The sequence below is a fragment of the Nothobranchius furzeri genome, chromosome 7 (assembly GCF_043380555.1).
Source record: "Nothobranchius furzeri strain GRZ-AD chromosome 7, NfurGRZ-RIMD1, whole genome shotgun sequence".
NCBI classification, from domain to species: domain Eukaryota; kingdom Metazoa; phylum Chordata; class Actinopteri; order Cyprinodontiformes; family Nothobranchiidae; genus Nothobranchius; species Nothobranchius furzeri.
Window position 1 is genome coordinate 58,593,589 of NC_091747.1, and position 27,335 is coordinate 58,620,923.

At 43.2% G+C, this 27,335-nt stretch overlaps 1 protein-coding gene across 8 annotated transcripts in view; it reads right to left on the reverse strand.

Annotated features, from left to right (window-relative positions):
* Positions 1–292: 292 nt before the first annotated feature.
* Positions 293–27,335, reverse strand: part of myo3a (myosin IIIA) — a 72,690-nt gene continuing 45,647 nt past the window's right edge. For 4 of the 8 annotated variants that reach the window (XM_070553245.1, XM_070553248.1, XM_070553242.1 and 1 more), the window contains 22 exons: positions 25,057–25,155; positions 24,858–24,972; positions 23,680–23,806; positions 23,373–23,583; positions 21,061–21,208; positions 17,742–17,895; positions 17,573–17,661; positions 17,359–17,488; positions 15,600–15,682; positions 15,352–15,393; positions 13,982–14,062; positions 13,107–13,312; positions 12,919–13,030; positions 11,942–12,104; positions 11,780–11,866; positions 11,586–11,709; positions 10,425–11,505; positions 10,200–10,341; positions 5,278–5,369; positions 3,882–3,922; positions 2,175–2,402; positions 293–729 (listed from right to left, as the gene is read on the reverse strand). In XM_070553245.1, the coding sequence (XP_070409346.1) occupies positions 612–729; positions 2,175–2,402; positions 3,882–3,922; positions 5,278–5,369; positions 10,200–10,341; positions 10,425–11,505; positions 11,586–11,709; positions 11,780–11,866; positions 11,942–12,104; positions 12,919–13,030; positions 13,107–13,312; positions 13,982–14,062; positions 15,352–15,393; positions 15,600–15,682; positions 17,359–17,488; positions 17,573–17,661; positions 17,742–17,895; positions 21,061–21,208; positions 23,373–23,583; positions 23,680–23,806; positions 24,858–24,972; positions 25,057–25,155 (3,673 nt within the window). In that variant the 3' untranslated portion in view covers positions 293–611. Of the gene's footprint in view, positions 730–2,174; positions 2,403–3,881; positions 3,923–5,277; positions 5,370–10,199; positions 10,342–10,424; positions 11,506–11,585; positions 11,710–11,779; positions 11,867–11,941; positions 12,105–12,918; positions 13,031–13,106; positions 13,313–13,981; positions 14,063–14,234; positions 14,316–15,351; positions 15,394–15,599; positions 15,683–17,358; positions 17,489–17,572; positions 17,662–17,741; positions 17,896–21,060; positions 21,209–23,372; positions 23,584–23,679; positions 23,807–24,857; positions 24,973–25,056; positions 25,156–27,335 lie in introns of all 8 variants that reach the window. The other 4 variants (XM_070553249.1, XM_070553247.1, XM_070553246.1 and 1 more) reach the window with 4 other exon arrangements.

Sequence of the window (27,335 nt, forward strand, 5' to 3'; positions counted from 1 at the left end):
GTGTTTGTGTTCAACGTGCACCAAAGGGTTTACCACTGACAACCCCTGTGGGGGTGTTCCTCTTTTTAAAATGTCACATAAAGGTCAGAGGTTGAACCTGAAGAGAAATCACTAGAGCTTGCATTGGATGAACATTATTATTATTATTATTATTATTATTATTATTATTATTATTATTATTATTAATAAATAAATCAACATAAATTCAGCTCTGTTGGGATTGTGATTATTGTATGATGGGTGGTAAAAATATTGATTATTTTACCATAAATTCAACATATTTGGGAAAAAATGGGAATACAACATAATTTATTTATATTTAAATTTACAAATCAGATGTTACAATGAGGATAAAGATGTCTGACATCCAAAACTGATTTAAAAAAGAAAAAGAAAATGTATTAAAATGCAAAGAATTCAAGTATGACAGCATTGTCTGTAATTGTTTATGACCGAAGGGGGAAAAAATGACAGATTTAATGAATGAGCTACAGTATGAATGAATAATTGAATTATTTACAATCTCCAAACTCAGCTATGATCAGTGATTTAACAGTTTCAGTTATACATTTGTGCTGTTGCATAAGCAACCATGTGATGGACATGCTTCTTCAGTAGTGTTTGATGAGCCTTCGTCTCTGAGAGGTCTTCCTCAGCAGATGCCTGAAGTCGTAAGGATTGTCACCACTTCGGCTTTCCATGGAGGACATTCTTGGAACGGAACGCCTGCTGGAGAATCAGAGGAGACAGTTGGGAATTCACCTCTAACACAGATGCAGACTAATAGTGCGATATTTACGGATGTAGAGACTTGGAATTGTGAGACAATACCTAAATCTTTAAAACCAATGACAAAAATGTTTTCTCTTTATTCCGACCCCCCAAGGTGCTTTACAACACAATCAGTCACACCTTGGTGGTGATGAGCTACATTGTAGCCACAGCTACCCTCAGGCACACTGAGAGAGGCGGGTCTGCCGCTCACAGATGCCACCAGTCCCTCCAAACACCACCAGCAGGCAAGGTGAGTTAAGTGTCTTGCCCAAGGACACAACGACAGTGACAGACTGAGCTCGAATCTGCAACTTTCAGATTACGTGCCACCGTTGCCCCAAGATGGCTTCTTTTAAATGGTAAATTGCCTGTATTTGATATAGCGCCTTCTAGAGTCCTGGAACCCCCCAAGCCGCTTTACAACACAATCAGTCATTCACACATTCACACACTGGTGGTGATAAGCTACGATGTAGCCACAGCTGCCCTGGGGCGCACTGACAGAGGCGAGGCTGCCGAGCACTGGTGCCACCGGTCCCTCCGACCACCACCAGCAGGCAAGGTGGGTTAAGTGTCTTGCCCAAGGACCAAGGGCGTCAGTTTGTTTTCAGAATTGCTGGGGACAATAAAGTAGGCTAAGATCTGAGCTGGTAAAACAAAAATCCTCATCAGCAGGCTTTTTTGAAAGTGGGGGGGGGGGGGCACAGCTGCCAATCACAAATTTTGCCAGGGACATGTCCCCGGCGTCCCCGGTTAAAATGACACCTATGCCAAGGACACAACGACAGCGACAGACTGAGCGGGGCTCAAACCTGCAACCTTCCGATTGTGGGGCGAGCACTTAACTCCTGTGCCACCGTCGCCCCAAGAAGTATACTGGTGAAGGTTCTCATTCACTAAGTCGTAGTAATCCAAAGGGCTTCTCCTAAAAGCAGCTGGACTTCTCACGTTTCGCTTCTCATCTGAGGAGCTTTGTCAATTCTGACTGGAAAATGTGAGTCAAGCCTATAAACTGTTGCTGTGTATTGTTGCTTAATGAGCAGAAACTACCTATGAATACCCCTCCCCCCACCCCTGAGGTTACATCAGAGTCATTAGGCTCTACTGTGTGGGGATGGTTGTGCAGGAGGGTGTGACCTATACTGAAACTGTTTTGAAATGCATCTAACCAATGGAACGATTCCCACATGATAGAGTCTAATGACTAAAACTACTCCTCAGGGGGTAGGGAGGAGGGGTATTCATAGGTAGTTTCAGCTCTTGAGGAAACAATAGACAGCTACAGTTTATAGGCTTGAATTGACAAAGCTCCTCGGATGAGAAGTGAAACGTCTTCAAGAAACCAAAGATGTCCAGTTGTTGTCATTCAAACCCTTCTGAATGACACAACAAGTACTTACCTGTTGTCTCTGGCGGGTCTGGAAGGCTCCGGTTCCGTTACAGCCCTCTCCCTTGCATGTCGAGTAGAGCCTGTGGACCGTCTTCTGCTCAAGGACTGTCTACTCTCCGCCGAGTGTCTCCTCTCAGGCATGTCTCCTGCTGTGTCTTCTGTGGTGATGGAGGATTCAGACCTGCTGGTGGACAGGGTGCGATAGTATTGATCATCCGCATCCAGCAGTTTTCCTGGACTAGAGCACAAACAGGAGGAATGCTGTTGAGGCTGATGTAAGGATTTTAGAGGTGAAACCCACATTAAGTTTGCTAATAAACCTTTCTGGACCTGTAGGTGGAGTTGTGGAGAAGGTAGAATCTGGCTTGGGGGTCATGAAGTAATTTGCCAAGTCTGAGACTGGAAAACGGTTTTTCAAGACAAGGAAGTTTAAATATCCTCGTGCCTTTCTTCATAATGTTAGGATGAGGCGAGAGATGAGCTGATGGACCAAAGGGGCCAATGGAGCTGCTTCATTGAAGCTCAGCCTAAGAGATAGGAGACATCCTATCTGCCCTTGGATTCCTCAGGAGGAGATACAGCAGGAAAAAGGGAGATCTGGGATTCTGGAGTTTAGATTACTGACTTTAAAGTTCATTGTTGCACCTCTGAGCACCGTTGGCAATAAAATGTGAAAAACTGGTTCATTTTCCATTTTTCCTCCTCCTTTGTGACTTTATTCCCATTTACTGTGATTACCCCTTATGCTTCCCTCCGTATCGCCCAGGTTTTCCCATCTTCCTTCCTCCACTCCATCCAGCAACACCATTGTTCCTCCTGACCTTCTCGTCCTTAATGATGCGTGTAAGCTGCTCCTGTCCGTCGCTGGATTTATTTATCTGCTAACAAATTATTACCCTTGATGTTGACTGCAGTGGTGAAGCGTGTGTGTGTGTGTGTGTGTGTGTGTGTGTGTGTGTGTGTGTGTTTGTAGCTCTTTCAAACCAATGTGACAAAGTTCTATGGCCTCTTGCTTGTTCAGCCATATCTGTCCATGTTCACCTCCTCGCTCTGGGTGGTATACTCACCTTATGGTTTGAGCAGAAAATGCATATGCATGAACACACTCTCACTCACTCACACACACGCACACACGCACACACACACACACACACACACACTCTCTCTCTCACACACACACGCACAGACACACACACACACACGCGCGCACGCGCGCACACACACACATTCTCTCTCTCTCACACACACACGCCCACGCACAGACACACACACACACTCTCTCTCTCTCTCTCTCTCTCTCTCTCTCACTCTCACTCTCACTCTCACTCTCACTCTCTCTCTCTCTCTCTCACACACACACTCTCACACACACACACACTCTCACACACTCTCTCACACACTCTCTCACACACACACACACACACACACACACACACACACACACACACACACACACACACACACACACACACACACACACACACACACACACACACACACACACACACACACACACACACACACACACACACACACACACACACACAAAGATGATTACTTCAAAGTGATACAAACAAGGATGCTTGTGATGCTGCACATCATTAAGAAACAGTCTGGGGTCAGTACTCCAGACTAGCTATAAGACACCAAACCAAGCTCTTGAAAAAGGAAGTGACACGCCGTTAACATCAAGTAGAAAGCGTAACTGGACACTTACTCCTCCTTCCTGGGCTTTCGTTTGTCATCCTGGACAGATCTCTGAGTGGAAGGAGATAGAAAAACACCTCATGAAACTGATGTCTGAGTTAAGATAGGACACAAAACCAACAGTTGCAGTTTGGATTCTATTAATAATGACCACAATACAAAGGCATTAGGTTACTTAACCCCATCCATTTGGTTTTGAATACGCTTTTCAGGTTTACGATAATGCATTTGGCTCACAGAAGTTAGGCAGCAAGCAACGCGTTTGGATCAAACCAGACGCCCTCTGATTATGCCCCGCTCTGCCTATAAGCCACTACTGCCTCATGTTGTTTGGAGAAACTTGGTCCTTTCTGCCGACGAAGTTTGAGTTTTTGTGCAAAAAATGTTATAAATATTTGCAGAAATAGCTTCTAGAGAGACCTCAGCTTGAAGAAATAATGTTGTCATTCATGGCAAATGAGCCAATGGGTTGTCAAAGCACAGCCATGACCTACTTAACATGAATTAGCAGAAATTCTTGCAAATATTATTCTACAAAACTTTAATTAATGTATTTTTAGGTTATTTGGAAAGAAATAAAGTGGGCATACAATCATTATTTTAATAAATCTGCAATGGTCTGTATTACAAATGAATGCATTGTGAGTCGTTTTCTGTGAAAAAATGCTCTGGCGCTCCTGTTTCTGGAAGTAGAAGTTAGTCGAAGGAGTGGGAGACAGAGTCTTACTCATTAATAGTCATGATATGTGAACATCTCGCCTCTGATGGACTATGCAACTCTTCCGCTGCCTCCATTCACTTTTCTCTCTTGGATAAAAAATGAGGTTTAATCTCCACAAATAACAAAAGCTCGAATGAGTTTTGCCATGTTGTGGAGTTCCTGATGCTAATAGTTAGCTTCTGTTAGCTGAAACGTGCTCTGCTCTCTCCTGGCTGCAAAAATCAACACAGGTTTCTTTGTTGCAAGTCAAGATGGATGAATCCATGAATGCAAATTTATAACGTGTCATAACCTGTGTGGCTTTTTCTGACCCGAGCGTATCCACGACTATTTTCTGTTGGTGGCTAATGCAGGAAATAGAGGTAGGAGACTATCTTAATGTTCAGCCTGCTTGTGAAACTCGGGATGAATGATCATTTTATTATACGTGTCCCTGAATGCACCTGAATTACAAACTGAAAATGTTACAAACAATCTAGAAATGATGCAGAAACTAAACTATTGACAAAAAAAAAAAAAAAAAAGATCTTCCTTCAGAAATGTGGGAATGTGTGGAAATACCGAGAAGTTCTAACAAAAGAAAATGTAAATCAATTGTGAAGGCCACTAGCTTGGAAAGCAGTTGCTGTTTTCAAAAGTTTGTTGTAGACGGTCTCTAAAATCCCCATCTTTTACGGCGGCTCACATGAATGAGTGTGTAATAAGTGGAGTCCTCCGGTGTGTTTAGGGTCTTTGGCTGTTGGCTTCTGCGGGGGGTTCTGGAGAATCTCTTTTCAGCTGAAAAAGAAACAAATGGTTAGAAACATCAGGTGGCAGCTTTTACTGGCAGCTGAAGCGCTTGTTCTGTTTTATATGGTGCACATTCAGTCTAAAAAACATGCATTTCAGAGGGGAAAGTTATATCATGAGTAAAGAAAATACATTTCTGCAGTGTGACCGAACGAAACAGTATTTGCCTGCATCAAAGCTGCCGTGTGAGGGATTGTTAACCACTGAGAGCGTTGACTCTCTCGATGCATGCTGAGTTGTTCAGTTTTTGCTAGCTCAACTGAAGATTTTTGAGACTCTGGAGCTTGTAGTTGATTTAAGGTGTCTTCTGAGTGGTCAGTTCCTGTTCTTTCTCTCGCCCTCTCCCTGAAGCATGGTGATTTGTGCCAGATAGGGCAGACATAATATAACATATGTTCACAAGATTTAAATCAGAGTAAACACAATGGTTTCCTCCCACAGACCAGTGTTGGCTAACCGAACTAACCGGAGCCTCAAATGGGCCATTCCCATCTGTACCGGGTCGGCCCGGGCCGGGTAGCGTAGGTTGTTTACATATCTGGGTGGGCTGGTATCTTTCCGGGCCAACCAAGGCTCATTCTCAGCCCTCTTCTCAGGGGGTCTGCTTCAGGCCGACCAGGGCCAACACACCCACTGCTGACAGCAAATTCACACCTTCCATTAGAGCAAGCCTCTGATTGGTGGGTAGAATCAGCCCACATGGGCTTAAGACAAGCATGTGTGGAATCAACCGGGCCAGGCTGGGGCCGACTGGGGCTACCCGGCCCGGGCCGACCCGGTACAGATGGGAATGGCCCATAAATTGTACCCAGGCCTGACTGGTTGTCTGTGTGTGAAATGGAGACACGCGCATTCTGTGAAGGTCCGTGAAACGTTTCGGTTGCAGAAACAGGCCCAAAAACTCTCAAGAAGATGGGCGCCAGCTCACTGTCACCCTACTGAGGAATACGCGGTTTAGAGGTCGATCGAGTGAACGAGTCATCTCGCTTGCTGTAAAAACTCTAGTTTTGAGTTGAATCTGAAGATAACCGGTCTTTTAATTTAAGCAGAAACTTAACAGAGTTTTTTGATTTCTCGTCCATTTTTAAAAACGGCCTGCAGACCAAAATCTTATTAAATTATAATATATAATATAATATTAAATTATCTGAACATGATCTGACTTCATGAGTAAAGCATGGAGGGGGCCATCGTCTAGCACACTGCTGCTAACCACTTAAACATTCTCCCTCTCTTGATAATAACTTTGAGCTTTCCTTGACGTTGGATGTGCTACTACTAGTTTACCCGTTTAATTATAGATTCACTAGGATAAATACAATAAAGTTTATCTCTCACCTAATAGAATAATTACTAAGAAATCACAATGTAGCCATAGCTACATTGCTTGGTGTGTGCGTGTGTGCGTGTGTGCGTGTGTGCGTGCGTGCGTGCGTGTGTGTGTGTGTGTGTGTGTGTGTGTGTGTGTGTGTGTGTGTGTGTGTGTGTGTGTGTGTGTGTGTGTGTGTGCTCTGTCTTCTCCATCCCCAGTGAGTGGTGGAGGATGGCTGCTTATACTGATCCAGGATCCTCTGGAGGTTTCTTCCTGTTAAAAGAAAGTTTTCCTCTCCACTGTCGCTATATGGGGCAGCAGTAGCTCAGGTGGTAGAGCGGGTTGCCTCATGATCGGAGGGTCATGGGTTCGATTCCAGCTCCCGCCAGGGGTATCCTGCTGTTGTGTCCTTGGGCAAGACACTTCACCCAACTTGCCTGTGTTAGTGGTGGTCAGAGGGGCCGACGGCGCCAAATGGCAGCCTCGCCTCTGTCAGACCTCCCCAGGGCGGCTGTGGCTACAAGTAGCTTACCATCACTGGCAGTGTGTGAATGTGTGAAAGCGTCTTTGGGTGTCTAGAAAAGCGCTATATAAGTTCAATGCATTATTATTATTATTATTATTATATGCTTGCTTAGTATGAGGATTGCTGTAAAGTCACTGACACTAGTCAGTGACTTGATGCAATTTGCTGGGTTCCTTATATAGGAAACATTTTTCTGATTGGCTTAATGAACTGACCTGAATTGGAATGTTTATTATGTGACGTACCTTGAGACGACTCGTCGTGATTTGGCGCTATATAAATAAAATGAAATTCTATTGAATGAATCTATAAATGTAAAACAGGCAGACTCCCTTACTGAGTATAAATCTCGCCTGAAGACTCACCCTTTTTCTGTGGACTTCCATTGAAGTGGTTGGTTTTCATTACGACTTTTACAAGGTTGCTGTAAACTGTACTATTTCTTTCTTTCATACATGTTTTTATTGGACAGCACTTTGGTACATGTTGTTTTTTGTTAGTACTTTATAAATAAATTGGACTGGATTGGACAAAGTGAATAAATCAAGCCAGAACTCAGGTTTTGTTTGAACTGTTGCAATAATATGGAAGATTTTGTCTAGTCGATAGTAGGATTTCCTTTTTTTTAACCAGGCTGACTGAATTACCGGAATGACGTTATCAATCATCCGTGCTGTGTGCAGAGATGTGTGTTTTAACAAGCTGCCCGGTAGCCTCATGTGTTGCAATCCATCATAATTTTCACGAGTGATCCACTGGGCAATATCTTTCATCTATGTTATTGCAATTATAAACATATTAGAGTGACCTTTACCTGTAGGTCGTTATTAATGCTCACACTGATGGAGAACAATCGTGTGCAGAAGCTCTCGTGTAAAGAAGATGAAACGCGTCAAATGTTATTGAACAACTCCGTCTAAAAGGTCGTTCTCCTTCTGCACCAAGTAGAGCTAATTTTACACACAGTCATATTAACTCCTGCCATAATTGTTGGCTTACAAAACATGATTAACATTTGATGACCTTTTCTATGAAGAGAAATGTGCCCGACGTTCCCTCGCTTTCACTGCGTGTGGCCAAAAGGATTCTGGTTTTGTTTTTGTGAAACTTCAAAAGGACATTTTAGCTCTGTCTCTGTTAGACTGAATGAATGTTCCAGAAGTTGTGCCAGCCCCGGGAAATATCATTGATAATTCAATTTGTTTACCTTCAGGCAATGTGCTGTGCTGGAAAAATGCCTGTAAAGGGCAAACGTGCCTGAATTAAAGCGACGTTTGCTGTGATGTCTACTTCATGTAGAGCAAGAAAGCTGCACGTTAGCTTAGCCTCGCCCAAGAAAGAAAAAATAAATAGTGACGCCACTTTATAAACAATACACAAATGTGACTTCAAAGCTCGACTGTGTGAAATTCATTGTGATTCTGTGCTTAAAGTCAACAGAAACATGCAGAATTTCTGCAGACGTGGACAGAATTGTTGGTGCCCTTCGGTCAATGAAAGAAAAATCCACAATAGTCATAGCCTAGTGAACTAGACCAAATTCTTGCTTTGCAAAGTTTGGTCTAGGCATGCTCCATTGGAACCGCCACAGCTCCTACCAGGACTCTGGCTAGCCAATCACAGCTCTCTAGAGGGGTTTCAAACACATAAAGAGCTGTGATTGGTCCATAATGGTGGGCCAATCATAGTGCTCTATCTGCTTAGTGAACAAATCACAGAGCTTTATCTGCTTTGTGGGCCAATCAGAGCACTCTATATGCCTGGTGGGTGGGATGATGCAACAGAGTGAAACAAGAGTATGTCACATTCATTGTCCAGTGGAATGTGGAGATCATTTGAAAGACAACGGTAGAACCCGCCCCACAACCGAGAGCCGTCAATGGAGCGTGGCCAGACTAAATAATACATTTATTTAGTCTGGCTTGCCAGGCTACAATAGTCACAGAAATGACTTGAATCTGACAAAAGTAGTAATACATAAAAATTCTATGAAATGTAACCAGTGAAAGTCAGACATTGCTTTTAAATGATGCTTCAACAGAATGATTTAAAAAAGTAACTAATGGAACAAGCCTGGACAAAAGTGATGGTCCCCTAGAGAGACTGTGACCAAAGGGACATGTTAATTCAAGGTGTGTCCACTAGTGAGCATCACAGCTGTCTACAGTCTTGCAATGAGTCCGTGAGATCCAGGTAGTCACTGTGTTGTTCAGTGACATGAGGTGTACCACACTCAGCACCAGAGGAAGAGAAGAGTTGTCAGATAATTATTGTTCAGGCCTCTTCCATGAGTTTATTGTTTTAAACAAAAACTTTTGTTTGTTCAATTTAATTAAATTTTTATTTATAATTACTTTTGTCAGATTCAAGTGGGGGTTTGGCTGAAGAGTACCAACAATTTAATTCATGTCCGGAATGGTTTTACTCTGCTCCAAAAGAGAGTTATTGACCCAACCCTAGCCCTCTAAACCCCAATTAAGGCGCCCAAAAAGCAAATGAGCAGCAACACGATGATCTGATGTCATTACAAAAAGACACCTGAAACCAGTTATGCTCGTCTATTTCAGCTGCTGATTTCGTTAAGACTCGGATCTTCTCATTGAAACTAAAAACAGCAACAAACCATACAAATGTAAGTTTTGATGTCGCTATGGGGGATGAGGGACTTCTAGTTTGGCACTTGACTTTCTCCGTATTCCTGATCTGTTGAAGTTGCATGACAGGAAGAAGAAGTTTCTTGATAACATCACCGTCTGCTTGAGAGGTGGTAATAAAACATTCCTGTTGACGTCTCTGAGAAGTAACTCATTTCCATTCTCGGTGATCACGTCTAAACCAATTACATCTGGTTTATTTGGGACGTCAGACTTAAAAAGATACCTTGTCATCAGCTGGCAGCCATAGTTACCTGATTCTTCATGATTTAAAAACAAACGTTAACCTCGGGTAGCATCATGAATCACGTGCATCTGTTCTTCACCTGACTGGATCTGTGGGGTGAAGCCATTGATTGCTTTTCCTCTCACAAACATCCCGTTGTTTTCTGGGTTTGATTGATGGGCCTGGATAATCTCATTCAGCTTCTGCTGCAGGGCCTCAAAGTCCTGAGAAGTGTTTGCGATCTGTTGAAGACATCATCAAACACGTGAATGACTGGATGATGAAACGGGGAAGACGGGTTTTCTTTTGGCTGACTGCTTTTTACCTCTTTGGAGAAGCTGTCCAGCTGCTCGGCTTCACTCCTGGCCGTTTGCTGATTGGCTCTCAGGTTCTTCCTGTCCTTGTAGCCTCTAAAGTTACTCTGGATCTTCACTGCAGCCTGTTCCTCCTCCTGTCTCTCTTTTTCAACATCCGTTTCTTCTTTACGCTCACACACCACGTCCGTAACATCCAACACCTCAGTCTCGTGTTTCATTTCCTGCTCCGACCCGTCAGGAGTAACGTTTTCCTCCTTGCCCCTCTGCCGAGCCTCCTTCTCAGCTTTCAGCTTCTTTCGATCTCGATGGCCTCTGAAATTACTCTGCAGGACCGTTGCTGCTTTTTCCTCATCCGCTCCCTCGGGGTTCTCCGGTGAAATGTCCTCCTGGACATCTGGCACGGTTTCTTTTTGTGTAGGCTCCATTTTAGTTTTCCTGGGAATCTTCCCTTCCTCTTCCAGTCTCTTACGCTCCTTGTGACCACGGAAGTTGCTCTGAATCACCACTGCTGCTTTGGTCTCATCTGGGTCCTCCAGCTCGACATGGTTTGGTGAGGAACTCGCTCCAGCTTGAACTCCGGTCTCTTCTTTCTGCTTCTTGGCTGGGATCTTGCCTTCCTCCTGCAGCCTCTTCCTCTCTTTGTGACCTCTGAAGTTACTCTGGAGAACTGTGGCTGCCTTGGTTTCCTCTTCATCACCTGGAGTCTTTTCCTCCATATCTTCAATCACAGCGTCATCGCCCACTTCTGTATGCTCCTCATCGTCTGCTACCTCAGTGTGATCGCTGTCATCGTTGTCCTCAGCCTCAATCGTACTCTCATCCTCTTCATCGCCTTGTTTAAAAGGACCCTTTGGGTCCATTTCCTCTTCCACGTGGCCATCTGGATTCTCCAGCTCAGCACCAGCTATTGTTTTTTCTCTCTCCTTGAACTTCTTCCTCTCCTTGTAACCCCTGAAGTTGCTCTGAAGAACCACGGCAGCTTTTGCTTCATCTTCCTTGTCGTTTTCATCATCAGTGGCACTTTTGCGTTCTGTTGGCTTCTCGTCTTCTTTGAGCATCTGCTCTGCTTTCTCTTTCTCCTTGGCTTCCCTTCAAACAAAACGTTTTATTTCTGTCAGAAAAGAAGCAAGAAATGGGTTTCCAGGTTTCATAACCATAATCTCTTCTACCGTTTCCTTTGGAAGCTTTTTCTTTCCTTGTGCCCTCGGTACCGAGCCTGGATCTTAGTCGCTGCTTTGTTCTTCTCGTCAACCAGCTCCTGGTATTTCCTTCTTGCAAGAAGCCCCTTGCAAACTGAAGCAGATGGCTGATTAAATACACAGCTACAGAGTTCAGATTGTGTCATTTACCAGCTGTTCCGTACCAGCCTGAAACTGGATGATGAAGGTTTCCAACTTTGCTTTGCTTTTATCATCAGCCACCTTCTTCCGAACTTGATGACCTCTATAGGCTGAAGATGAAAGCACAAATTAGTGTGATTGGTGCAAAAATGTGGTCCTTTCTTGGTAGTTCACAAAACACCGACCTGACTGCAGCACCAGAGCGCTCTGTTCTCGATCTTTTAACATCTTCCGATATCGTTTGGCTCCCAGCCAGCCTCGGACGCATGCCTGAAGGAGGATTAGTCTCTGTGTGGCCTGCTGCACCATCAGGTTTAGGTGTTCTACATGGTAGTACTTTAGGAACACCTGACAACCGAAACATACAAGAAATGAAAATGATCACGGGGGACAAACAGCTACAGTGTTAGTTTGAACACTAGCTCAGCTATTTCAGAAATGTATAAGTCAAAAGTTCATGTCTTTCGGTATTAAAATATCTCCTCTATTCTCACCATTTTTATGCAATTGTACCTTTTTTTATCTTTTCCACCGATCTTTTAGCTATTTTTTTAACCAGTTCTTAATTCACCCAGACTGAAGTCTTGTGTCACTCCTTGGTCTTGTGACCTACTTGGACTATGAACGCTCTGATTTCATAAAAGAAGGCAAAAGAGCAACTTAAACGCTTGTTGCTTTTATTTAATCTGCAGATGTCTGCTTTAGTTACCTTCCCAAATTCAATTTACAGCAATCAGCCTGCATTTCTGCAGGAAATCCCAAATTACTGCTGAGATTTAAAACACTGCAAGGACAAAAATTGATTCTCAGTTTCTAAATTTCCTCGTGTCGCTGGAATGTCAAAGTCATTGCAGGGCTGTTGAATAATTCTAAAACCCTCGTCGGTTTACTTTCCCAGAGTCAGAAATGTGAGGCGACTATGGAAGGAATAAGCGTCCAAAAGGCAAAAATCCAATTTGAATAATTTAAGATTAGGTCAATTTGAAATGACCGTCAGTTTATGCAATGAAATATTTAAATATTATACCAACAAGGTCGACCACATAAACAAACCTCCTGGCATTTTTTGGTAATACAAGTACATATTAAGAAAAATAAATAGTATTCTTGGGCTAAATTTAAACTATGACTTATATAAGTCAGTGCTAGGAATAAATCACACCTTCGTCTTTCCCATTGCCCAATTCTCCAGTTTAGCCTTGTCCAGTATAGAAGCGCATGCCTCCGGGGTCGGAGCTGGCTCCTCGTGAGCATGGAAAGCCAAGACGTAGTACCTGCAGAAATTAATGTATTCATCAAGACCAACGAATAACCTCCCTGGGTTGTGATGAGCATGGAGAAAGCTCTGACCTCTTGATGAAGTTAGCAAACAGAATACGGTGGGAGAAACCCTGCCGTCGGATTTTAGCCGTTTCCAGAACGCCTGTGTACCGCAGCTGAACTAGAACCTTCTCTCGGTCAAACTTGTTGGCTTGGCGATCGTTGTTGGGTTTGATGCATCGAACAAAATGAGGCTGCCCTGCCACCATCTTGGACAGGAGGTCCATCAGAGAGTACTGAAAATGTTAAAACGTGTGTGGTGATTGGTTTTTCTGTGACTTAAACTTTGCTAGGTTAGGAACTTTCATGGCAAGAGAGTGTGTATAAAAGAAAACACATAAACTTTGGGCAAGGTTCAAAGAAAAGCTGCAAAATGATTAAAAATAAAACCCTAAGAAAGATTTAAAATGTAGAAGATGTATCCTAGTTACAGTTTACTGTCTTTGTCTTTCAAATTAAGCATTTCAAAATGAGAAAACACAGAATGAGAAAAAAGAAAAAGACAGATTTGATTGGATCGTACACGTTTGGTAGGTAGCCTTTTTTAGAAAAATCACAGTTTCTAGAAAAGGTGTATTTGATCTTGGTTTAAAGGTCATAAATAACACCAAGAAGACATCAGTGTGATGTTCCAATAGGCGGATTCTGGTTGTTGTGCTGCTGGAGATTTGAGGCAATGTGCAGGATTTTAGCGAGACAATGTCATTGGATGAATGTCCAAATCAAGATGGCCGCCACGGCTGATCAATTTAAGCAAACACAAAAGAACTCAATGAGTTTTAGAGGTAGTAACCATCACACCACAGTTCAATCATTCCTAACTGATATGACGATGCTATCCATAAGATTTGTCTTTAACTCCCATTAAATATCAACAACAGCTGCAACGAGAAATAAAGTCTCACCCTGAAGTAGGAAGCTACCGTCTGTGTTTTCATGTTGGTGGTTTGTCTCGGATGGTAGGGAGCATCTCCAGCTTCTGCCGGCTGCAAAACAAAACCATTAAAAATAAAAAAATCAACAACTGCACTCTGAATTCAGACCACGTCTAAGTTTTTTCATGCAAGTTATGGTAAATTACAGCTCCTCCACCTGCTGAGTAAACGACATCTTTCGACTTATAAAGGAGCTTTGTTTTGTGTAAAAATCACTCGTCACCGTTTGATTTTCTACTGTGTCTTCAAGAGGCCGATCGAGCAAACAATGTTTGTCTGCAGCGTGCTTAGATTTCCAAGAAGGCTGCAAATGAAATAAACAGACAGGGGCCGAATCAAGAGCAGCGTCTAAATAAACACAACTGATCTACAGCTGTTACTAAAAATGCTTCAATAAAAGCGTTACAATTGCACTAAAACAATCTAAATACATTACACACTAAGCCTGTTTCCACTTTTGGTACTTCTGGCCTTCTGGTCATTGAACGCTGTTTTAACGTCACACAGCTGGACAAAATTACATTTTACTTTGACAAAAAAACAAAAAGTTTGATATCTGTGGTCATCTTCTGGCGCTAATCAAAAACATCACTCATCACTGCATAAATGGATCGCGCTATACTGATGCAAAGCCCTGAAAGGGCCGATTGTATGGAAACACTTCAGCTGAGAGGACCAAACGGTCACCTCCGTCCCAGAAATTTCCCAGAAATCCCACAGTGGAAACATGGCTAATAAAAACCATAGCTGTTGGGCCTCATGACGAATAAAAAAGATGCAACAGAACATCTAATCCTCCATTCCAACAACACAGGGAGACTTGTCTGTAGCAGACAATCAGAACAAAACACTTTGTTCTGTCTAAACTGCTTTAAAGCAAAGCTTTTGATGACCCCCCCCCCCCCCCCCCCCCCATTGTAAAATATGCAAATGAATGGAAATAAATTCAAGAACTCATCAAACACAGTTTATGTAGATGTAGCTTCTGACAATTACTTTTAGGTTAACGACTCGCCCTGAGGCTTACATTTAGTGAACACTGTCGTCATATTCGACTACAATCTAAAGTGAAGTAAAGCACACGAGTAAATTCAATAATTAAGAGTTTTATATGGATGATAGGAGCCGGGCTGGTTCAGAATCCTTGTGCTGCAAAACAGAAACTTTTGATGTATTTAAAGGTACTTATTTTATCACTTTGATTGAAGCTAAATAATCAAAAGTCCAAGTAGAGCAAAGCATGGTGCTTTAAAAACAGAGGAACAGGGTTTAGCACGGCTATCTAGAGGATTTAGTCTAGAGCTAGAAGTTCTAGAAGTAAACACGAGGACGATGATTACCTCGCTAAAAGAAAAAGAACTGTATAGGGTTAGAACTCCCATCTTTTATGGCAGAAATGCAAAGAAAGAGAAGAATAGAACAGCTTAATTACAACTGAAACTAGGAGTAGAATTAGAAAATCCTGCAGAGATGAAGTGATTTAAATTAAGAGCAGATGTCAACAGCCATGAAAAAAACAAGATGAAAAAAACAGAACTACTTCAATAGATGGTCTAGTGTGAGAAATAAAACGATATGCCAGTTGTACCTTGGCCAAAGTCATGGTCCGTGTCGGGGTCCGAGGGGCTCGTGTTGTGTTTACGCCTTTACCTTTGGTGTGGGCCAGGTTACCTGGGAAACAAGCAGAAGATCCATGAACTCATCTGAGTTAGTCATACAGGAAGCATGGACGTAATTTTGGGGGGGGGACATGTCCCCCCCACTTTTTCCAAAGTCAAGTTTTGACCCCTGTACTTTTTACCATCCAAAAACAATATTACACTATATTAAATTGACACTGGTTGAGCTCGAAGACCAATCGGAAAACAGCCGTTTGTGTTGAAACCTGTTTCCCATTAGAGCATACTGTAAAGATGCCCCCCCCCCCCCCGTGTCCCCCCCACTTCTCAAGTGAAAATTACGTCCATGACAGGAAGAAATGGATTTTTACGATGGTCAGGTGTGTGCAAAGTCCTGATTTATTTTTCATAAATCATATCAATAATAATAATAATAATAATAATTTCCAACACTTTAAAGACCAAGTTCACTCAGAAACCGTTTTTTCTTGTTATTTTTTAAATTTGATTATTCGTGGAGTTTCACATGCAGACTGAACATTAAAATAATCTCCTAATCCCATTTCCTGCCACCAAAAGAAAACAGACGGGGAAACTCTCATATAAAAAAAAGCCAGTCAGATCTATGTCACGCCACAAATTAGCATTCATGGACTCACCCATGGCTTGCAACGGGGAAGACTGTTGTAGTACTGACATTAACACGACTGCATGTAGTACTGGAGGATTCCGCTAGGAGGCACAACAGCGTACTCAGACTGGATAGAGCACCGGGTTTGTGCAAACATGACATAACTGGTTCATTTTGAGATCACGGCAGGAAAAATAGGCAGCAGCGGTATTGAAGATACTATGAAAGACCTCTAAACCAGAGCCGGAGTGATCATGGCCAGTGTGTCTCACTCATTTTGTCAACTCCACCTACTGGTTATTTGTATATTGTAGCATGCGAACACGTAGCGTTTTTTTTTGGGGGGGGGGGGGGCACGTGCACAAATGACGCCTCCTATCAACGCAAGTTACACGAGGCAGCCATTTTAAATACACATACGCGTCGGTAAACAGCAAGTAAATTTCCAACCTTAATGTCCAGGAGAGATCATCATGTGTTTTAGCTAGCAGGAGCTAATTGTTAGCATTAGCAACTCCACAACAATCTGGGTGAGATGTGTGAGTATTATGAATATTAACAAGTAAGACTCCAAATCCCCCCGTTTTGTGCCCCCAACTCCACTTCTATATCTGAAAAAGGAGAGCCTGAGCTTTTTCAAATAAGAGATTGACTAAAAAACATTCAATCAAACTAATGGCCACAGCAACTAAATTGAACAATGCGTGAATTTTTTTTTAACTATTTATCCAATCTGTTTCTTCTGAATGGCCTTTATCATTCATAAACCAATAAAAACAAAATTTAAGCATAGAAGTAAACGTAAAGTGATGCAAACCAAATGAGTGTTGATTAGCTTGGTGACTAAGATCTCACCGTGTGGTGAAACACGGAAGATTGATATAAAAGCTTTAAGAGTACTTTCAAAAAGGCGATTAGAAGATTATCGACAGAACAGGCAGTCTAACCTGCGCAACAAAGAAGTCTCACTGTGCCAAGGCTGGATTATTTATTACAACAGATTCCTGGCAAACAACAGAGGAAAGCCTTGTTTTGTGGTTTCTGTTTTTGAGTTTTCTTTCCTTCCTCCTCTAAAAGTCATCCTCAGCAGCTCCTACCTGTTTTAGTGAGAGGATGGGTGACTAGTTTGCAAATGATCTCGTTCTCTGATGACCTCAGCAGCAGGATGATGTCAGCAGGAAGCGTCTCTCTGTTCTTGGACAAAAACCCTGCAGCGTTGTAAATTACCTTAAGAGTTGAAAAGAATCAAAAAAGAACACATGAGAGGTGGGAAGGAGACCTGCAGGATGTGTAAATGTTAGATGAAATCACCTTCCCAGCATAGTGGTGAATCCCAAAGCCAAGGTCTACCCGCTTCGGCCTCCAAAAGGTTTTGGTCTTGAGGTTATCTTCAAATTTCTCTAAAATTCAAAGGAGACGCTTATTTTTTATTATTATTTTTGGAGGTCACGAGTACAACATCCAAACCCGCTGAACTGACCTACGAGTGTCTGGTCAGTGGCCTGGGGGAATCGGCTTTCCTCATCCAGCAGTGAAAGCAACCCCATGGGTTTCTGCAGGAACAGGTCCAGGAGAGGCCGATTGTCCTCGTACTCAATCATCCGGGCATCCACCTCTTCGTTCAGGTACTCGTCCTGCACAGCAGTGGGAAAAAAATTCCAAATGATTTGATAGGTAAAAATTAAAGCTTTGGAGATTTCAGCTTTTTTATTTTTAGAGATTATAATATTAAATCTAGCTATTGGAGCTTTTATTTTTAAACTTTGCAAACTGAGGCATTCTTCACAAGTTGCAGGAGGAGAAGATTAGAAGGTAAATTGATCAAATTTGTTATAATTAGAAAAATTCAGGACAATATGGACTCATTAATTATTTACTGTCATTTTTAAAATAATAGAAAACATTTTACACCAACAAATAGATTTTTGTTTTATTCCAAATTTTTGGAAAGTCCAGCAGTTATAAAGTAAGATAAGATGAAAATTTACACATCATCCTTTCACCACCGGTCCCCATTTTAAGCCACTCTGATGACATCAGGCTGACTCAGAGCTGCGGTGACTCAGCAAACATTAAGAAAGCCCTTAAGGGTGGATTGGACCAAACTGGCACCAAACTGCATCAATTCGTCAGCTTTTGTAAGCTTCAATTTAGATTTGGACACCAGAAAACATGTTTCTGTGTAAAAGTGATAAATAATTGCCATCTTATAGATAACTTCCCCAAAAGGCCTCAGTTTGAAGAAATGAAGATTATATGCTGATGTAGCCTAGCAAGCCATCCTATACATATGAATATATAGGATGGCCATGGCTCATTGACGGCTCTCAGTCCTGGGGCGGGATCTACAATTGTATTTCAAACAGTCTCTGCTATTGGATCACAAACACCGATACAGATGTCAGTCAATGAGGCAGTCCACCATACTCCATGAAACAAGATGCGAATACAAACTTTCTCTAAATAAACCTAAGTACCTCTTTCTGCTCTTGACTCAAAGAAAAACTAGTCTAAATAGTCCAAAAGTGATGCCAAAGCCCAAACAAGCCGTCGCCATCTTTGTTTTTGTGTAACAATACGCCCACCAACAGAGTGCAGTGATTGGACCGCTACGGAGACGTCGACATCTGAGTTTAACTCAGTTGCAGTCACATCCCATCCACCTGACTGATAGGGAGCTGTGATTGGCTCACTAAACTAACCAGGCAAACCAGGCACCATGCATAAGGCACCAAGTGACCAGGGGGTGCCAACAAATCAGGCTTAGGAAAACAACTTCCATGAGACATTTTGTGCACTGACTACCATCATTCCAGGCAGGAGAGATAGAAAGGAAACAAGTAGGTGGTTTAAAAAAAATCCGCGGGTCAGTGGAGCCATTTTCTCTCTCTTCCTGGCACTCGCAGAGTACAGACGCTTCTCTTTTTGCTCCCTTATCTTTTTTTCCCAAGGCTCTTTGTCCTGTCTGCCCACAGAGCGCGTCTCTGCATTTCTTCTGAAAAACCCTATTTTTAAACATGGATTTGATAAACTGGTCATTCAACGCGATTGATGAGATGTTTTCAACAATGAGAACGGAGCAGGGGGCTCCCACATGTCCACAGGGGACACACCCGGCAGGGTATATGTTGGATTCCTGGAAGGAGTGGAAGATTGTATGCCTCTCCCAGCTGTCCATTGAGGACGTCGAAGACGTGTGGATATTTGGCCTGATGATCACTGGATTTCTTCTGATTAGAGTGAGAGGATATCTGGTTTTCTGGAGATTTGGGAAGACGGGAGCGATTGGAGGGCGACCCGCACCCACAGAAAGCACCGTCCGTGTGGAGACTTCACAGACTGGGACGTTACTCGAGGTGAATCGTAAGCTGGACAATGTTCTAGCTGCGATACCATTATTAGTGCGCAAAATGGATGTCATCTCGGAGAGGGTCACCGGACGGTATGGACAAGTTTAAAAACCTAAATTGGCTTCACTGAAGGACTGGAATGATCAGTAAAGACTGAAGGCAGAGAGGAAAATTATCTCAGCCTGACCCAAACAAAGTCTTATTATCCGAATCTGACGCCAGAGCAGCCTCGAGATGCTAACAACAAACCCCCATGAAGGAATGCAGACAGATGCTGTGACCCCCCCCCCCCCCCCCTACACACACACACACCTTCGGATTGGTGGACTTCAGCCTGGCGAGGCCATCAACCTGCAGGAGTCAATGTGCTCTGCGCGTCACCCGAGATCTCCCTCCCACCTGTGCTACAGTGGCTGAGCGCCGTACATGGCTGCTCTCGCTGGGGAAACAGGATCCCAGCCCCCCCCCCCCACCACCACCACCACCACCACCACCACCTTCCTATTGGAGTATCTATGTCGTGTTGTCTGAAGTCTGTTGCTTATCTGTCTGAGGTGTTTTTTTTGCAGAGCAAAGCTGCCCTCCTGGTGGGAGAGTAGCTGTGAAGTGCCTTTTATTCCCTCCTCCCGAATCAATTCCTCATGTTACCCTCTTATCTCTATTAAGGTAGTGCGACTCAGGGTTGCAAATGACCACAGTCACCAATTCTTGTCATGTGTCTTGCCCATGTATGTCTGATCTCAGAATTGTGTGTACTGAAACTCTAATTTCCCTCTGGGATTAATAAAGTATCTTTGAATTTGAATTGAATTTGAATTGGATCCACTATAAAACCCCAGAACCGTCTTGAACACCATTCATCACAGAGCGGATGCAAGGAAGCTACAGGTAAGAAGGGTCTTATTCATGAACTTTACTCAGAAAACACTTGTGAAAATGACCAAAATGCCCCTCTAACATGTAGTAATGATGCTGTAGATGTGTTATCATAGAACCATCGTGTTAATCTCAAAGCTCAGAACCTTCCCCATATGCTCTGAGAGTATGGGCTCTTACTATAGAACAATGTATTTCTGGGCTTGGTTCCAACATCTCCCAAGAGGGAATTTCAGTCCAACATTATGTGTCTCCAGGTCCTAATTGACCCTCATTTGGGATGATTTATAGCCCCACTCCATGGGTGAGTCCAAATCGTTTAACATTAGCAAACCATTCTCCGACCCCCCCAAGGCGAATCACTCCCACGAGACTCCACAAAGAGAGGCGAGCACATTTTACCCTCACCATCTCTCTCATAATGACAAACGACGTGTTATCACAATTTAGATGTAAATGAAGTGAGACCAAGGTGAAAACTGCACACAGAGTGCTTTTCTGCGAGTGATGAAAGCACTCAGGGGGAAATCTTTGATTGCACTGATGAGTTTGTTGGAGTGGGCTGAACTCTACCTGTTCCCATGCGAATATGTGCTGATTGAAGTAAAACTGGATCTGCTCATTGGCAATGTTGATGCAAAGCTGCTCGAAAGAGTTCTTCTTGAAGTTCTCGAAACCAAAGATGTCCAGAATGCCGATGTTCAGTCCCTTGTCATCCTCTCTGGAAAATAAAATGAAATATTAGAATGTTTTGGCAGCGGGTCTCCTCACAAGATTAATCCTACCTGGTGTAACGTGATGAAGGAACCATTTCTCCCCTCTAACAGCTGTTCTGTTTGACACAGTGTCAGTGTGCATGGAACAGCCTCAAGGTCATGCATTCACTTCTAAAGCCGGGCGTACACTGTGCGACTTTTTCACTTTTTTGAGCCGATTTTCCAGTCGTGCGAGAATCCACGAGATCGGGGCGAGTTTTGCGCCGAGCGGTCGTGTAGTGTACAGGGGGTTACGAGAGGCGATTAACACCACGTGACCAGCTGCCGATCAGCAGTCGTGAGGTCGCACGGACTTCTGGCGTGTTTAATATTTCGCTCGTCCCTCGTGAGGGTATCACACTGTTGAAGCGGCGCTGCGAGCAGCTGCGACCCAAAATATATCAGAACCGCTCACGGCGCATGTGCAATCCTGCATCAACGCCTCTCGCCCGCTATTTCCCTAATAACACACATTGTTCATTTTAATTTCTATAAGTTTTTTTACTCACAAAGATTGTCAAGAAAGCGTGTTTGTCGTGTTCATGTCAAATTAAACTGATCACAAAACACAGATTTACTTTCTTTATTTCATTTTCCTCATCCAACCCCCATAAATCCCTGTGTGTCCTCCTGCAGCACTCCCGAAGGACAACAGGCAAAACAAGACAAAAAAGTCTGACGTGTTGAGTAAAAACTGCTATTTTTAGAATATTTTTAGGGCCGACGTGTTGCTACCAGATGTACAGTGTGAGCAGTCAGGTCGCGTGCGAGAACTGGGTCGTGCAGTGTGAGCACATGACTCGTGAGATCTGCTCTGCGAGGAAGTCGTACAGTTTGAGCTGAAGCTGAGCGCTGCGAGTGAAAAAGTCGCACAGTGTCCGCCCGGCTTAATGTTTACATTCCAGCAGTGTAGACGGAAGAACGAAGAATGAACTCTTTTCTTTTAATTAATCAAAGAACTCTATTTTAATAAAGCTAATCAAAACAACTGTTAGTCAACAATAACCATGTGACCGATCTGTGAAATCACAATGTTATGATTAATGTTTAATAAGGAAATGACGTATTGTAGCCACTAGTCAGCTGATTCACAAGATAAATAATCATGACACATTCCGGTAGCAAATCCAATCAGATCCTTCAAGTCTGAAGCGTGGCAGAGTCTCTGTGGCGTTTATTTAATCTGTCAGCTGTGATTCGTCCAGAAACGAAACATCAAAGATTAATAAGTCAGAACAACGCCATTTTGAGTTCAGTATTCAGCCAGCTCTCAAAATCCTCTGATGTTCATCATCGCTAAGTGGAGTACGGACCGGCCATCTGTACTTTTTACTTTTAAGCTGAGAACTGCCAAGCTGGGAAATCCTGTCGTTGTTACCAACCAAACAACGGTTCCTTCAGAATAAAAGCTGAACTCACTGACCCAAAGGAGGGTCCCTTTTGACGCTGTGAAACACCTGCCGTTTTTACCAAAGACTGGTTTGTCGTGCTGAGGACGCTGTTTCATTCGGCTCCAGTACCAGAGGAGGGTCCGTGGACCTGGCAGCCTGATCTAAGACGGAAGTCCCACTGACGGGTAATGTAGAACGGCACAGATAGCGTCTTGTGTTTTCTGACTAAGGTTCAAACATCGATCAGTTAGGAGCAAAACATCATCTCCCACTCAGACTCGCTTCTCCCGAACGGAGGTTCTGAACTGACATCGCACCGACACACACTCCACCTCACGCTCATTCCATCAGCATCCATCACTAGAGAGTTAGTCCTGTTAAACTGTTTAAAATAATTTAGATAATAAATGTTGCGTAAATGTTCTGAGGTCTCTCTCTCTTCTCTTGTCTCTCAGTTTATGCAAAGTGTTTATTTAAATGTCCCAGTAATAAAAAGAACCACTCTTCTGATTTTAAAAGCCCAGTGTCCAGAGATGGGGTCCATGCCAGATATGGATCAGTAATATCTCTGGTCATTAACTAAATTGTAATTCTCATTATCATTCCATTAGACTGGTTTTCTTTTCTCTCTAATCACCCGAACCATCTTGAGGGACCCTAAACTTCTGGATCTTTGCTTGAATCTGACACGAGTTTTATATACTCGTACAAGATTTTTCATTTCAGCTTTCAACCTCACCCGAGTTGACTGTCAGGCCTCAGCAGCGTGTTGATCCGGTTTACGATCCAGCTGAAGAGACGGGCGTACAGAGCCTTGCCCATGGCGTCCCTCACCTCCACCGCTTTGTCCACTGTGTTGGGCCTGACGATGGTCTCGCCACGGGCTACGACACAGTGGGACGTCAGGGCCTCCTGGAGTTCGTCAGAACGAATGCGCAGCAGGGATGCCACTGATGGGAAAAGCGAGAGAAGACATCAGATAACAAGATGGGAAGAGTTTATACATTTAGGGAAAAACACCTGCCGGTATCTGGTAGCTGTCTCACCATTCTCCAGGACAGAGATGTTGGTGATGTTGCTCTTGTCTGTCTGGTGCTCTGAGGCAACAGCAGAAAATTCAATGTCACCAGAGTTCAGGATGGCAGCCAGAATGCTGTAAACACTGCCCAGCTCCTGCAAAAACAGCAGATAACTTCTTTACAAGTGCTGCATGACGGTTATGTCAAAACACAGATCTTTAGAAATAACATGGCTCTGGATAGGAAACAGCTCTCAGTTTCCAAAATGTGTACAAGTGAAATCACACTCTACAGCACAGTTAATAAACGTGCACCCTTTGATTTCAGTGGCGCACCCAGCACATTTTCGGGGGTGGGGTGGGGGGTGGGGGGGCTGCTATAAAAAATTTGGGGTGCCACACCCATTAAAAAAGTTTTACTTATTACTGTTTCAAAAAAGTTTCCACAAAAACAAACTAGGATTTATACTTTGCTTAAACCGGGTGAGCCTCAGTTACACACCCACACACACCCACGCACGCATGCACGCATGCACGCACGCACACACACACACACACACACACATTTATACATTGTGATTTATTAATTACATTATTAAAATCTCATTCAAACAAATGCATTTATTGGCTGTAACATTTATGACTGAATTTATAGCATGAATCATATTTATTAATGAGTGAGTGAGGTGGTCTTCCCTGGGGGTGGGTGGGGGGGAGGGGGGGTGGCCAACAATTTTCCAGAGGTGGCCATGGACTCCCCTGGCCACCTCTTGGATCCATCCATTAGTTTAAAGCTCATAAAATAGACCTACAATTGCTCAAGAAGCATGTTTCAAAGCACAAAAACCTGAGTCATGGAGGGCTCTGAGATTGGAGACGGATTGCAGTAAGAGTCCTCTCCGAGTCTTCTCCAGCTCCACGGAGCGATTACAGGGTAAGTGATATTGACGTGCAGCTCCCAGGAGACGTGAGTTCTTTGAGGCTCATTAGCTCTTACAATGCTAACAGCTTTCTGCCTACATGCGTCTGCAGCTTTATGCCACATCTCAAATTTTAAAGTTGACTAGCAGACAGCATCTGTGTCATATTAATAGTTACAGTTAACTTTTTATTTTAAGCTGTACCGACTTCCACAGCAGCTCAGTGAACGGTAACTCTTGTGGTCAGACTTCATTCAGCTCTCTGTGTCCACTGCGGTATCCATACCTCCCGGGTAAATCCAATGACTTTGAAACACTGCTCCACTGCATCAAACTGCTCTTTGTAGGAGGCGCTGCTCACAATGTCAGGTCCTAATTTAACGTGCTCGTTACACAGATACCTGCAGAACAAACGGTGAACGTTCAGGGCTGAACTTTGCTTATTGCAGTAAGAATGGCTGTGCTTAGATGAGATGGAAACCTACTTTGGTGTTTTGCTGTCAGAGAGCTTGTAGTGAGCTAGTTTCTTCCTGTCAGCCAGACCAGCATAAATGTAGTAAAAGATGTGAAAGTTCTTCTCTCCTCTGTGGAAACACAAACATAAAGCTAGTTATTTTAGTCCTTTCTCTTTAAAAGTGCCTTTTCCATGAAGCAAACAGGGATTTGAGGAGATACATTCAGAGAAGACATCATTTCTAATAAATTATACAGTCGAAGCAAATTCTAGCTTTAAGTAACGCTAAATAGTTTTTTTTAACTTTAAGCTAGAGCTTTATCATTGATCTCAGTGAAATGTGTTCAGTTTCATATTTGACACCAGTCTGCAGCCCTCTGCTGACCACTTACTGCACTTTATCGTTCTGTGGAGGCGGTAGGTGCTCTATAGAACGAGCGTTTTACCTGCTTTTCAGCTATTGGCTGTTATGCTTTAGCTTTTTCAGTTCGCCAATCGTCAATAAAAAGCACGAGAATAAGAACAATAAAGAAGTTTGCTCTTTCGGTTGGCATCGTGGCGGAGCCTGGAAGTAAAGTTAAAGTCCCACAGTCATCATCACACAGTCATCATCTCTGCATGTGACCCATCCCCGTGGGGAGCGGTGAGCTGTGGCCGCGCTTGGGAACTATCTGGTGGTTTAACCCCCCAATCCAACCCCTTAAAGCTGAGTGTCAAGCAGGGAGGCATTGGGTCTCATTTTTTAAAGTCTTTGGTATGATCCAACTGGTTTTAAACCCCGATCTCCCAGTTCGAGGGCAGACACTCTACCACTAGGTAAATCTAGTGGTAGAGTGGTGGTAAACCTATCGGCAAAATCTTCTGCAAATTCAATATCCAGTTTCACTGCTTTGCGGATGACACCCAGCTCTACATTTCCAGTAAGCTCAACTCAACTCTCCCACCATCCTCCCTTACACTCTCAGAAATCAAATCATGATTCACCTCTAATTTCCTCAAACTCAACGGCAATAAAACTGAACTTCTTCTGGTTGGCACTAAATCCACCATCTCAACATCTGACAGCTTTTCTTTAACTATGGACAGCGCCATAGTCTCCCCCTCCCCTCCCCTCACGTCAAGAGTCTGGGTGTCATTCTCGACAGCTCACTTTCTTTTCAGGCTCACATTAATAACATAATTCGGTCAGCATACTTCCATCTACGTTCCATAAACCGTCTCCGCCCCTCACTGACCCCTCACACTGCCGCCATTCTCGTCCACAGCCTCGTCACCTCCCGTCTCGACTATTGCAATTCACTTCTTTATGGTCTCCCCAACAAACTCCTTCATAAACTGCAACTGGTCCAGAATTCAGCAGCCCGTATTATCACCAGAAACCTTTCCTTTCACCACACCACCCCGGTTCTCCAGCAGCTTCACTGGCTCCCAGTTAAATTCAGGTCCATCTTCAAAATTCTCCTCCATACCTTCAAAGCAATCCACAACCTCTCTCCTCCATATATCTCAGACCTTATAAGTATTCACGCCCCATCCCGTTCTCTCAGATATTCTTCTTCCATCCATCTTGCGGTTCCTTCTGCCCGTCTCGCTACCATGGGGAGCAGAGCTTTCAGCCGCTCTGCTCCTCGTCTCTGGAACTCACTTCCCCCAGACATCAGGAACATCGACAGTTTTACCCTTTTCAAAACAAAACTCAAAACACATATGTTTAAATCTGCCTACAACCTCTGATTTTATTGAACTGTTTCTCTCAGTTTTTTTTTTCTTGTTTGGGTTTTATTATTGTTTTATTGTATTTTATTACGTGTTTTCTGTCAAGTGACCTTGGGTGTTCTGAAAGGCGCTTTTAAATAAAATGTATTATTATTATTATACAGGCCACTGATCTTATTAAATGTAAGGGAGGAATGTCTTTGGAGGGGAAGCAAAGAGTTCAAACCAGAGAGAACATTGATGCAACCTATTTTGAGGGAGCTAAAAGAGGCTACAAAATCACGGACTGATGGTGACCTTGCTTTGTTGCTATACTGGACTAGTAGGTAATAACATTTTTGTCTAGCACTTCATGGTTTGTTTCAGTATTAGTTGGCTCATGTTGGTGTTAGCTCGTTGCTGGAGCTAGCTGCTCAGAGTTGTTAAATGGTTGAGAAACAAATAAAAAAATTAGCCAAATGTTTCACCAAACACCTTAAAACCTGTCAACGACCCATTTAAACGTTGTGTTAACACAAATAATCCACACGAACAAACAACCTGGTGTCTCTCTTGCAGGAGTCATGAAGTATTCAACATGAAATCCAACACAAG